This window comes from Nerophis ophidion, linkage group LG26 (genome assembly GCF_033978795.1).
Source record: "Nerophis ophidion isolate RoL-2023_Sa linkage group LG26, RoL_Noph_v1.0, whole genome shotgun sequence".
NCBI classification, from domain to species: domain Eukaryota; kingdom Metazoa; phylum Chordata; class Actinopteri; order Syngnathiformes; family Syngnathidae; genus Nerophis; species Nerophis ophidion.
The window spans coordinates 2,568,310-2,582,758 of NC_084636.1; the positions used below are offsets into that span (position 1 = coordinate 2,568,310).

The window sequence follows — 14,449 nt, forward strand, 5'->3', positions numbered from 1 at the left end:
ACACCCCAATACGTTTTTCAACTTGTTTAAGTCGGGTCATGTGACCGCCTGGCTCTGTTTGATTGGTCCAACGTCACCAGTGACTGCATGTGATTGGTGAAACGCAGGCATGCGTGGATTCTACTTTGAAGCTCTGTCATTAACCAAAACAAAAATGAACAGATCGATTAAAAAAAAGTAGCGAATAGCGAGCTGAATGTAGATAAATGGAGCGGAGTAAAAGTAGCGTTTGTTCTCTATAAATATACTCAAGTAAAAGTAAAAGTATGTTGCATAAAAACTACTCGTAGAAGTACAATTTATCCCAAAAGTTACTCAAGTAGATGTAACGGAGTAAATGTAGCGCGTTACTACCCACCTCTGCTTATTTCTAACATTTTTATGACTGAGACCCTTCCGGAGACCGGGGACCAAACTTGAGGAAAGCCATAAAGGTAAAAAAAACAACAACTATTGTATTGCTTTAAAAAAAGAAAAATATCAAAACGGCCCCCGCATGCTTTGAATTTTCAGTCTGCGGCCTTCAGTGGAAAAAGTTTGGACACCCCTGGGTTAGGCCATTCAGTTGTGAATGAGAAGGTGTGTCCAAACTTTTGGCCTGTACTAATACAGTCTATATACACACACACACACACACATACTATGAAAGTAATCAGTAGGACTCAGAATCCAACAATGACAATCCTGTCAGCAGATGTTTGCACATACCATGACTTGGGCTCTCCAAAGTGAAGGTAGTTGACGCTGTAGAGGTCCATGTCCTCTGTGTGCCAGGCAAAGGTGCTCTTCCACATGCCAAAGTAAAGATAAGGGGTGTTGACTCCTTTGATCTTGATCCCGCTCTCGTGCTGCACCATGTCCAAGATGGTGTCCAGTTGGCCCACGTTCCACTCGGCCACGCCCTGTAAACGGGGTCACGCGGTCAGCGCGGCACGGCTCGAGGGGTACCGGGACGCAAAGTGTCTCTGCTCACCGGGTCGTAGAGACTTCCGCTGACGTCTGCTCCATAGAGGGGAGGGTTGAAAGTCAGGTTCTTCCAGAACTTGCGCTCAAGTTCATCGACGTCAACATATTGGGGATTGCAGAACCTGTAAACAAGTGAAGATGCTCTGTGAAAAGCTCAGAATAGGGCTGGGCGATATATGGAATATACTCGATATATCGCGGGTTTGTTTCTGTGTGATATAGAAAATGACTATATAGTATACCTTCTCACGCAGTTGCTTTTAGCTGCGGGCATTACACTACAGCCGTTTCTCACTCTTTCTCGTCTCTCGTTCTCACTGAGACATAAAACAAGCGCACCTTCTAACATACGTCACATACTGTCGCGCGTGCAACTTCATACGCTCTCGCAGAGCAGAGATGTAGTCAAGAAAAACAGCAGGGGGTCTATTGTCTGGCGGTGGTTTGGCTTCAAGCGGGAAGATGTTGAACAGACAACCGTAATATGTCAAGTAGGCGGCAAAAGCGTTGCTACAAAAAGTAGCAGCACCGCTAATGTGTAGCATCATTTGAAAAGTCACCCGCTAGAGCAGGGGTCGGGAACCTTTTTGGCTGAGAGAGCCATGAAAGCAAAATATTATAAAATGTATTTCCGAGAGAGCCACATAATAATTTTTAACACTGAATAAAAATAAATGTGTGCATTTTTAAGTAAGACCAACATTTTAAGAATATAGTAAGTATCTTCTTCTTTTTAATAACATTGTTATTTTGAAGGTAATGAATAGAATAGTTCTTACCATTAATGCGACTTCTTGAACAGGAACGGTAGAAAACGGATGGATGGATTAAAATGCATGGGAATGTTTTAAATTTTGAACGTTATTTTTAACACTGATTACCTGCGGAATTATTAATTACTTATTGCTGTGTTTTTCAACCACTGTGCCGCGGCACACTGAGATACAGTCTGGTGTGTCGTGGGAGAGATTATGTAATTTCACCTAATTGGGTTGATAATACTTTTTGCAAACCGGTAACTATAATTCAAAAATGTGCTGTTATTGAGTGTCTGTGTTGTCTAGAGCTCGGCAGAGTAAGCATATAATACTCTTCCATATCAGTAGGTGGCAGCAGGTAGCTAATTGCTTTTGTAGATGTCGGGAACATGGTATGTCGTGATCACAATATGCGGGAGGCAGCATGTAGGTAAAAAGATATCCAACACTTAAACTAAAAATAAACAAAAGGCGAGTGCCGCTAAGAAAAGGCATTGAAGCAAAACAAAACTAAAACTGAACAGGCTGCAAAGTAAACAAAAACAGAATGCTGGACAACAGGAAAGACTTACAGTGTGCGGAGCAGACGGCGTCCACAAAGTACAACCGTACATGGCATGACAATCAACATTGTCCACACAAAGAAGGAGTGCGTCCACACAACTTAAATAGTCTTGATTGTAAAAACAAAGCACGTGCGATGAATAGCATTCAAGGAGGACATGAAACTGCTACAGGAAAATACCAACAAAAGAAGAAAAGCCACCAAAATAGGAGCGCAAGTCACACAGGAAAACACCGAAAAAACTCAAAATAAGTTACGGCTTGACAGTACACCTACATAGAGACAAGAGCTATTGTGAGAACAATTTTTTTTTGTCAATATCGGCTACTGAGACTAATTTTTTTTATGTTTTCTGCTGGTGGTGCGCCTCAGAATTTTTTCAACGAAAAAAATGTGCTTTGGCTCAAAAAAGGTTGAAAAACACTGACTTATCATGTTACGCTAAGATGTATCTGAGAGCCAGATGCAGTCATCAAAAGAGCCACATCTGGCTCTAGAGCCATAGGTTCCGTACCCCTGCGCTAGAGAATGAAGACTGCTTGAACCTCCGCATGTCAACATCTCCGTTCAGTGCCACATCAACAAAATGGTGGCCATTTCCACATCAACACCGTATGAAAATAATAATCAACAACAGAAGGAGATAACGTCCGCAGGAACCTACCACATAGTGAAGGACATACACTATTTGATTTGCTATTATGCAGCTCATTTTTATGACACTTACTGAAATATCTTGTGTGACATCATGCACAAAAGTGCACATTATTTGTTTTAAACTCTTGTAGTGGCGTTCTGTACAAAAAGTGCACTTTAATTTAGTGTTGTTTTGATATGTCATCTTAGTGACATCATGCACAAAAGTGCACTTTATTTGTTTTAAACTCTTGTAGTGGCGTTCTGTACAAAAAGTGCACTTTAATTTAGTGTTGTTTTGATATTTCATCTTAGTGACATCATGCACAAAAGTGCACTAATAGCTTGTTTTAAAATGTCTCTGACAATCTTGCACTTTCTGTTTGGGAAATGACATGAATGTTTTTGCCACTGTGCCAATAACTGTTTAATAAATACACTTTTGCTCAATTGACTGCATGAAAGTTTAAAAGTAGCATATATGACTGCAGTATGAAGAAGAATGTTTTAATGTAGACACATAGAATCATCATACTGCTTTGATAATATGCATCAAGTATTCATTCAAGGCTAAGGCATAATATCGAGATATATATGGTTTATCGTGGCATGGCCTAAAAATATCCAGATATTAAAAAAAGGCCACATCGGCCAGCCCCAGCTCAGAGTAAAAAAAAAAAAATGTAAAAAGTTGTCACTGTAAACTTACTTGTCCATGTTGGAGGTCTTGCGGAACTCACTGACCGTCATGGGCTTCTTCTGGATGTTGTACTGAGTAAAGAGGCCCGACTGGCCCGTCACCACCTGTTGGATGGGAGCGGGAATGACCAGGTCGTCGATGTCGTCGTAAGTCTTCCTGGGTCTCCAGCCTTCGGGAGGAATTACCTGCAGCAAAAAGGACACGTCAGGCCCGTTTAGTCATCCACAACGTGCAACACACGACTTACTTTTGCCATTCCGGCTTTGTGTGCTCCTTGTGACTCCATGTAGGCGATGTAGCGGCTGAAGTCCTTAAAGTCATCCGAGGACGGGCTGAACGTCATGATCTTGCAGGCCCCACTCTTGGTGGCTGAGTTTGTACTCATGGTGGACACCTTCTTCCACATCAACTCTGATTAGTAGACAATAGCACGCAGAATGTGAAAAGTTTGATTACTACTACCTCTTTTTTTGACTGATTGATTGAGAAGTTTATTGACATCTTAAAGAATTTAATCCATGTAATGCTTTAAAAAGGCAAATGGATGGCACAAAAAGCCAAAAGGCTTGTTTACATTGTGGTCCATTAAATATTCATCACATTTGATACATTCAATAATAAAAGATACTGATGCTGTTGAAATGAATGTTAATCTATTTTTGCATTTTTCTGACCTATCAAAATATTGATAATCATCGATATCGACCGATATAAAACACATATATCGTGATATGGTTTTTAGCCATAATACACTGTATTGACAATAGTATGTAACCACGGAATGTAAATATTGCTAAGTACATACTGTTGCCAATACAGTGTATTATGGCTAAAAAACATATCACGATAAAAGTGTTTTATATCGGTCGATATCGATGATCATTAATATTTTTCTGACCTATCAAAATATCAATAATCATCGATATAAAACACATATCGTGATATGGTTATTAGCCATCATACACTGTATTGATAATAGTATGTAACCACAGAATGTAAATATTGCTAAGTACATACTGTTGTCAATGCAGTGTATTATGGCTAAAAAACATATCACGATACAAGTGTTTTATATCGATCGATATCGATGATTGATATTTTTTCTGACCTATCAAGATATCAATAAACCTTGACATTGACCGACATAAAACACTTATTCATTGATATGGTTTTTAGCCATAATACACTGTATTGACAACAGTATGTGACCACGGCATGTAAATATTACTAAGTACATACTGTTGTCAACACAGTGTGTTATGGCTTAAAACCGTATCACGATATAAGTGTTTTATATCGGTCGATATCAATGATTATTGATATCTTGATAGGTCAGAAAAAATATCAATAATCATCGATATCGACCGATATAAAACACTTATTCATTGATATGGTTGTTAGCCATAATACACTGTATTGACAACAGTATGTAACCACAGAATGTAAATATTGCTAAGTACATACTGGTATCAATGCAGTGTATTATGGCTAGAAACCGTATCACGATATAAGTGTTTTATATATCGGTCGATATCGATGATTTTTGATAGGTCAGAAAAAATATCAATAATCATCGATATTGACCGACATAAAACCCTTATATCATGATATGGTTTTTAGCCATCATACACTGTATCGACAACAGTATGTAACCACAGAATGTAAATATTGCTAAGTACATACTGTTGTCAATGCAGTGTATTATGGCTAAAAACCATATCACGATATAAGTATTTTATATCGGTCGACATCGATGAGTTTTGATATTTTTAATGGTCGGAAAAATATCAATAATTATCGATATTGACCGACATAAAACACTTATATCATGATATGGTTTTTAGATATCATACACTGTATCGACAACAGTATGTAACCACAGAATGTAAATATTGCTAAGTACATACTGTTGTCAATGCAGTGTATTATGGCTAAAAACCATATCACGATATAAGTATTTTATATCGGTCGACATCGATGAGTTTTGATATTTTTAATGGTCGGAAAAATATCAATAATTATCGATATTGACCGACATAAAACACTTATATCATGATATGGTTTTTAGATGTCATACACTGTATCGACAACAGTATGTAACCACAGAATGTAAATATTGCCAAGTACATACTGTTGCCAACACAGTGTGTTATGGCTAAAAACCGTATCACGATATAAGTGTTTTATATCGGTCGATATCAATGATTATTGATATCTTGATAGGTCAGAAAAAAATATGAATAATCATCGATATCGACCGACATAAAACACTTATATCGTGATATGGTTTTTAGCCATCATACACTGTATTGACAACAGTATGTAACCACAGAATGTAAATATTGCTAAGTACATACTGGTATCAATGCAGTGTATTATGGCTAGAAACCGTATCACGATATAAGTGTTTTATATATCGGTCGATATCGATGATTTTTGATAGGTCAGAAAAAATATCAATAATCATCGATATTGACCGACATAAAACACTTATATCATGATATGGTTTTTAGCCATAATACACTGTATCGACAACAGTATGTAACCACAGAATGTAAATATTGCTAAGTCCATACTGTTGTCAATGCAGAGTATTATGGCTAAAAACCATATCACGATATAAGTATTTTATATCGGTCGACATCGATGAGTTTTGATATTTTTAATGGTCGGAAAAATATCAATAATTATCGATATTGACCGACATAAAACACTTATATCATGATATGGTTTTTAGATGTCATACACTGTATCGACAACAGTATGTAACCACAGAATGTAAATATTGCCAAGTACATACTGTTGCCAACACAGTGTGTTATGGCTAAAAACCGTATCACGATATAAGTGTTTTATATCGGTCGATATCAATGATTATTGATATCTTGATAGGTCAGAAAAAAATATGAATAATCATCGATATCGACCGACATAAAACACTTATATCGTGATATGGTTTTTAGCCATCATACACTGTATTGACAACAGTATGTAACCACAGAATGTAAATATTGCTAAGTACATACTGGTATCAATGCAGTGTATTATGGCTAGAAACCGTATCACGATATAAGTGTTTTATATATCGGTCGATATCGATGATTTTTGATAGGTCAGAAAAAATATCAATAATCATCGATATTGACCGACATAAAACACTTATATCATGATATGGTTTTTAGCCATAATACACTGTATCGACAACAGTATGTAACCACAGAATGTAAATATTGCTAAGTCCATACTGTTGTCAATGCAGAGTATTATGGCTAAAAACCATATCACGATATAAGTATTTTATATTGGTCGACATCGATGAGTTTTGATATTTTTAATGGTCAGAAAAATATAAATAATTATCGATATTGACCGACATAAAACACTTATATCATGATATGGTTTTTAGATATCATACACTGTATCGACAACAGTATGTAACCACAGAATGTAAATATTGCCAAGTACATACTGTTGCCAACACAGTGTGTTATGGCTAAAAACCGTATCACGATATAAGTGTTTTATATATCGGTCGATATCGATGATTTTTGATATTTTGATAGGTCAGAAAAAATATCAATAATCATCGATATCGACCGACATAAAACACTTATATCGTGATATGGTTTTTAGCCATAATACACTGTATTGACAACAGTATGTAACCACAGAATGTAAATATTGCTAAGTACATACTGTTTTCAGTACAGTGTATTATGGATAAAAACCATATCACGATATAAGTATTTTACCATGAATTGATGAACATGGTCCCAGACTTAAAAATTTTTAAAAACTTATTGGGGTGTTACCATTTAGTGGTCAACTGTACGGAATATGTACTGTACAATCTACTAATAAAAGTTTCAATCAATCAATCAATATTGGTCGATATCAATGATTATTTCTATTTTTTCTGACCTATCAAAATATCATAATCATTGACCGATATAAAAATCTTATATCGTGATATGGTTTTTATCTATTATACACTATATTGACAACAGTATGTAACCACGGAATATAAATATTGCTAAGTACATACTTTTGTAAATACAGTGTATTATGGCTAAAAACCATATCACGATATAAGTGTTTTATATATCGGTTGATATCGATGATTATTGATATTTTGATAGGTCAGAAAAAATATCAATAATCATCGATGTCGACCTCCTCTCTGAGCTGCAACCTTATCGTGGTAGAGGAGTTTGCGTGTCCCAATGATCCTAGGAGCTATGTTGTCCGGGGGCTTTATGCCCCCTGGTAGGGTCTCCCAAGGCAAACAGGTTCTAGGTGAGGGATCAGACAAAGAGCAGCTCGAAGACCTCTATGAAGAAGATAAAACATGGACCCAGATTTCCCTCGCCCGGACGCGGGTCACCGGGGCCCCCCTCTGGAGCCAGGCCCGGAGGTGGGGCACCATGGCGAGCGCCTGGTGGCCGGGCCTGTTCCCATGGGGCTCGGCCGGGCACAGCCCGAAGAGGCAACGTGGGTCACCCCTCCAATGGGCTCACCACCCATAGCAGGGGCCATAGAGGTCGGGTGCAATGTGAGCTGGGCGGAAGCCGAAGGCAGGGCACTTGGCGGTCCGATCCTCGGCTACGGAAGCTAGCTCTTGGGACGTGGAACGTCACCTCACTGGGGGGAAAGAGCCTGAGCTAGTGCGCAAAGTGGAGAAGTTCCGGCTGGATATAGTCGGACTCACTTCGACGCACAGCGAGGGCTCTGGAACCACTTCTCTCGAGAGGGACTGGACCCTCTTCCACTCTGGCGTTGCCGACAGTGAGAGGCGACGGGCTGGGGTGGCAATTCTGGTTGCCCCCCCGGCTTAAAGCCTGCACGTTGGAGTTCAACCCAGTGGACGAAAGGGTAGCCTCCCTCCACCTTCGGGTGGGGGGACGGGTCCTGACTGTTGTTTGCGCTTATGCACCAAACGGCAGTTCAGAGTACCCACCCTTTTTGGGTACACTCGAGGGAGTACTGGAAAGTGCTCCCCCGGGTGATTCCCTTGTCCTACTGGGGGACTTCAACGCTCATGTTGGCAACGACAGTGAAACCTGGAGAGGCGTGATTGGGAAGAATGGCCGCCCCGATCTGAACCAGAGTGGTGTTTTGTTATTGGACCTTTGTGCTCGTCACAATTTGTCCATTACAAACACCATGTTCAAACATAAGGGTGTCCATATGTGCACTTGGCACCAGGACACCCTAGGCCGCAGTTACATGATCAACTTTGTAGTTGTGTCATCGGATTTGCGGCCTTATGTTTTGGACACTCAAGTGAAGAGAGGGGCGGAGCTTTCTACCGATCACCACCTGGTGGTGAGTTGGCTGCAATGGTGGGGGAGGATGCCGGACAGACCTGGCAGGCCCAAACGCATTGTGAGGGTCTGCTGGGAACGTCTGGCAGAGTCTCCTGTCAGACAAAGTTTCAATTCCCACCTCCGGAAGAACTTTGAACATGTCACGAGGGAGGTGCTGGACATTGTGTCCGAGTGGACCATGTTCCGCACCTCTATTGTCGAGGCGGCTGATCGGAGCTGTGGCCGCAAGGTAGTTGGTGCCTGTCGGGGCGGCAATCCTAAAACCCCTTGGTGGACACCAGCGGTGAGGGATGCCGTCAAGCTGAAGAAGGAGTCCTATCGGGTCCTTTTGGCTCATAGGACTCCGGAGGCAGTGGACAGGTACCGACAGGCCAAGCGGTGTGCGGCTTCAGCGGTCGCTGAGGCAAAAACTCGGACATGGGAGGAGTTCGGGGAAGCCATGGAAAACGACTTCCGGACGGCTTCGAAGCGATTCTGGACCACCGTCCGCCGCCTGAGGAAGGGGAAGCAGTGCAGTATCAACACCGTGTATGGTGCGGATGGTGTTCTGCTGACCTCAACTGCGGATGTTGTGGATAGGTGGAAGGGATACTTCGAAGACCTCCTCAATCCCACCAACACGTCTTCCTATGAGGAATCAGTGCCTGGGGAATCTGTGGTGGACTCTCCTATTTCTGGGGCTGAGGTCGCTGAGGTAGTTAAAAAGCTCCTCGGTGGCAAGGCCCCGGGGGTGGACGAGATCCGCCCGGAGTTCCTTAAGGCTCTGGATGCTGTGGGGCTGTCTTGGTTGACAAGACTCTGCAGCATCGCGTGGACATCGGGGGCGGTACCTCTGGATTGGCAGACCGGGGTGGTGGTTCCTCTCTTTAAGAAGGGGGACCGGAGGGTGTGTCCCAACTATCGTGGGATCACACTCCTCAGCCTTCCCGGTAAGGTTTATTCAGGTGTACTGGAGAGGAGGCTACGCCGGATAGTCGAACCTCGGATTCAGGAGGAACAGTGTGGTTTTCGTCCTGGTCGTGGAACTGTGGACCAGCTCTATACTCTCGGCAGGGTTCTTGAGGGTGCATGGGAGTTTGCCCAACCAGTCTACATGTGCTTCGTGGACTTGGAGAAGGCATTCGACCGTGTCCCTCGGGAAGTCCTGTGGGGAGTGCTCAGAGAGTATGGGGTATCGGACTGTCTTATTGTGGTGGTCCGCTCCCTGTACGATCAGTGTCAGAGCTTGGTCCGCATTGCCGGCAATAAGTCGAACACATTTCCAGTGAGGGTTGGACTCCGCCAAGGCTGTCCTTTGTCACCGATTCTGTTCATAACTTTTATGGACAGAATTTCTAGGCGCAGTCAAGGCGTTGAGGGGTTCCGGTTTGGTGACCGCAGGATTAGGTCTCTGCTTTTTGCAGATGATGTGGTCCTGATGGCTTCATCTGACCGAGATCTTCAGCTCTCACTGGATTGGTTTGCAGCCGAGTGTGAAGCGACCGGAATGAGAATCAGCACCTCCAAGTCCGAGTCCATGGTTCTCGCCCGGAAAAGGGTGGAGTGCCATCTCCGGGTTGGGGAGGAGCCCCTTCCCCAAGTGGAGGAGTTCAAGTACCTAGGAGTCTTGTTCACGAGTGGGGGAAGAGTGGATCGTGAGATCGACAGGCGGATCGGTGCGGCGTCTTCAGTAATGCGGACGTTGTACCGATCCGTTGTGGTGAAGAAGGAGCTGAGCTGGAAGGCAAAGCTCTCAATTTACCGGTCGATCTACGTTCCCATCCTCACCTATGGTCATGAGCTTTGGGTCATGACCGAAAGGATAAGATCACGGGTACAAGCGGCCCAAATGAGTTTGGGTCTCTCCCTTAGAGATAGGGTGAGAAGCTCTGCCATCCGGGAGGAACTCAAAGTAAAGCCGCTGCTCCTCCACATGGAGAGGAGCCAGATGAGGTGGTTCGGGCATCTGGTCAGGATGCCACCCGAACGCCTCCCTAGGGAGGTGTTTAGGGCACGTCCAACCGGTAGGAGGCCACGGGGAAGACCCAGGACACGTTGGGAAGACTATGTCTCCCGGCTGGTCTGGGAACGCCTCGGGATCCCCCGGGAAGAGCTGGACGAAGTGGCTGGGGAAAGGGAAGTCTGGGTATCCCTGCTTAGGCTGTTTCCCCCGCGACCCGACCTCGGATAAGCGGAAGAAGATGGATGGATGGATGGATGGATGGATCGACCGACATAAAACACTTATATCGTGATATGGTTTTTAGCCATAATACACTGTATTGACAACAGTATGTAACCACAGAATGTAAATATTGCTAAGTACATACTGTTGTCAATGCAGTGTATTATGGCTAAAAAACATATCACAATATAAGTGTTTTATATCGGTCGATATCGATGATTGGTATTTTTTCTGACCTATCAAAATATCAATAAATCTTGACATTGACCGATATAAAACACTTATTTATTGATACGGTTTTTAGCCATAATAAACTGTATTGACAACAGTATGTGACCACGGCATGTAAATATTGCTAAGTACATACTGTTGTCAACACAGTGTGTTATGGCTTAAAACCGTATCACGACATCAGTGTTTTATATCGGTCGATATCGATGATTATTGATATTTCGATAGATCAGAAAAAATATCAATAATCATCGATATCGACCGACATAAAACACTGATATCGTGATATGGTTTTTAGCCATAATACACTGTATTGACAACAGTATGTAACCACAGAATGTAAATATTGCTAAGTACATACTGTTGTCAATACAGTGTATTATGGCTAAAAACCATATCACGATATAAGTATTTTACCATGAATTTATGAACGTGGACCCCGACTTAAACAAGTTGAAAAACTCATTTGGGTGTTACCATTTAGTGGTCAATTGTACGGAATATGTACTGTACTGTGCAATCTACTAATCAAAGTTTCAATCAATCAATCAAAATCGGTCGATAGATGATTATTGATATTTTTTCTGACCTATCAAAATAACAATCATCGATATCGACCTATATTAAACATTTATATCGTGATATGGTTTTTAGCCATAATACACTGTATTGACAACAGTATGTAAGCACGGAATGTAAATATTGCTGAGAAGATCATAACAACCAATCACAAACAGGCCCGCCCATTTGAGACGACCCAGCCTGAGCGAGCCGGCCTCTGATTGGCTGAAGGACGTGTCTGTCACAAACTGTGGCCCACTGACAGCGCAGCTCCCCGGGAAAACAGCTAGCATAACACGCTAAAACCAACACGGCTGGTTTGGCGTCACAATCATTAAGTCAGCTCGCCATCAAAAGAGTGCGACCACTTTTAGAAATAGAATTGAGTTAAAGACACCAGCATTCGCCGCAGTTCTCTCTCTCCCAATTTACAGGCGCCAGAGCCGCTGGAGAGATATGTGACAGTTGCTAGCATGTAGCTAACACAGCTTGTTGCTAAACTGCACTTTACTCTAACTTTCCCATGAGCGAACGCAGAGAAAAAAGCGTCAAAGTTAACTTACGTGAGGCGCAAAGTGGACGAGTCGTTGGGCCTCTAGACTGGCGAGTTAACGGAGTGGAAAGCGAGGCATCATTACAGCGAACAACGGCGCTCCTCCATTATTGGCACTAACGCATGCGCAGTGCGCCTTTGTTTACATCGGCATGGGCGGGACTTCCGTGCTCCAACAGCCAATCAAAAAGCTCAATTTAAGACGCTTCTCAGCAAAAATATTTTGACAAAAGCCCCAAAACTATTTTGTTACTTTTTCGACTGTATTTTTAGTGGAATTAATTGTTTTAATTGGTTTTACCCTTAAAATAAATGTATTTTTATGTTGGTTTTATACAAATATATATAGATAGAGAGAGATAGAGAGAGAGAGAGAGAGAGAGAGAGAGAGAGAGAGAGAGAGAGAGAGAGAGAGAGAGAGAGAGAGAGAGAGAGAGAGAGAGAGAGAGAGAGAGAGAGAGAGAGAGATGGATAGATGGATAGATGGATAGAAATACACATACATACAAAAGCAACTTTGATATTGGGCTACACTACGTAAAGTGTTTCAAGTCACTAGAGAAAAGTGCTATATAAATATAATTCACTTCACTTTGGGTAAATTTAAAGTGTACATTATCTGGATAATCCGGTTTTGCAGATTCCAAACGGTTCGAAGGACGGCAAGAATGTTTTCTAAATATCTCCGGAATGCCTTCACGCTTTCATTTCAAATTTTAGGGAGTTATACATACATATATATATATATATATTTTTTTTATTTTTTTTTTATTCAGTCATTGGTGGAGCTAAGGATAGTATTTGAATCTTGTTTTTAATATTTTTGTGCAGCAAATATATATATACATACATACATACGTGTGTATATATACATATATATGTAACAGGGTCAATTACGTCTTGTAAATAATTTATTTTCTAAAGTTTTATTATTGTTATAATTACACAAAATATGTAAGTTACATGTAAATACCTGAATATTGTTTGATGTTTTGTCAATGTGGAACCATTGTCTCATTGTCCCTCCTACTGCAATAATTACAGTGACACCTGTCTTTTTATATGCGTTAGACACGCCCTCCAACTTCCCTTTTTGTCTACGATAACGGGAGAGGTAGGCGTTCATGCGACGACAGAAAATGTCTTGTTAAAAACTTTAATTAATTTCTTGTTCATTATTATATATTTGTGTAGGGGCTCGACGATGGCACAAAGTTTTGATGACGATTGTATTCTGTTTTATCAGGTATGTTTTTATTTTACTGTGTATGTAACTTCCCTTTTTGTCTACGATAACGGGAGAGGGGCTCGACGATGGCACAAAGTTTTGATGACGATTGTATTCTGTTTTATCAGTAAAGTGCAGTGGAGAAACCCATGGTGTCGGTCGTCATATATAAAAAACACACAACGCAGAGGAGAAGACCACCGGTTACATATATATATATATATATATATATATATATATATATATATATATGTATTTTATTCAGTCATTGATGGAGCTAAGGATAGTGTTTGAATCTTGTTTTTAATATTTTTGTGCAGCACTTTTGAAACATTTTTGTTGTTTAAATGTGCTATATAAATAAAGTGGATTGGATAGGATTGATTGTTCATTAAGTAAAAGTTAAAGTACCAATGATTAAGGTGAAATTTGTCCTCTGCATTTGACCCATCCTCTAGTTCACCCCCTGGGAGGTGAGGGGAGCAGTGAGCAGCAGCGTGCACCACCCTTTCCAATCATTTGGTGATTTAACCCCCAATTCCAACCCTTGATGCGGCGTGCCAAGCAGGGAGATAATGGGTCCCATTTCTATAGTCTTTGGTATGACTCGGCCGGGGTTTGAACTCACAACCTCCCAGTCACAGGGCGGACACTCTAACCACAAGGCCACTAAAAAGGTGATAGTGCGGTGGTGAATAGAGCAAAAAAAGATGACGTGAACATGAGTTAGTAAATGCAGTGACAGATGATATATAATACA

At 41.3% G+C, this 14,449-nt stretch overlaps 1 protein-coding gene across 2 annotated transcripts in view; it reads right to left on the reverse strand.

Annotated features, from left to right (window-relative positions):
* The window catches only part of kdm4aa (lysine (K)-specific demethylase 4A, genome duplicate a), a 48,803-nt gene extending 36,180 nt beyond the window's left edge, over positions 1-12,623 (reverse strand). For both annotated transcript variants that reach the window (XM_061888708.1, XM_061888707.1), the window contains exons 1-5: positions 12,472-12,623; positions 3,873-4,036; positions 3,635-3,810; positions 974-1,088; positions 709-902 (exon numbers count right to left, since the gene is read on the reverse strand). In XM_061888708.1, coding sequence (XP_061744692.1) covers positions 709-902; positions 974-1,088; positions 3,635-3,810; positions 3,873-4,031 — 644 coding nt within the window. In that variant the 5' untranslated portion in view covers positions 4,032-4,036; positions 12,472-12,623. The remainder of the gene's footprint in view (positions 1-708; positions 903-973; positions 1,089-3,634; positions 3,811-3,872; positions 4,037-12,471) is intronic.
* Positions 12,624-14,449: the final 1,826 nt, after the last annotated feature.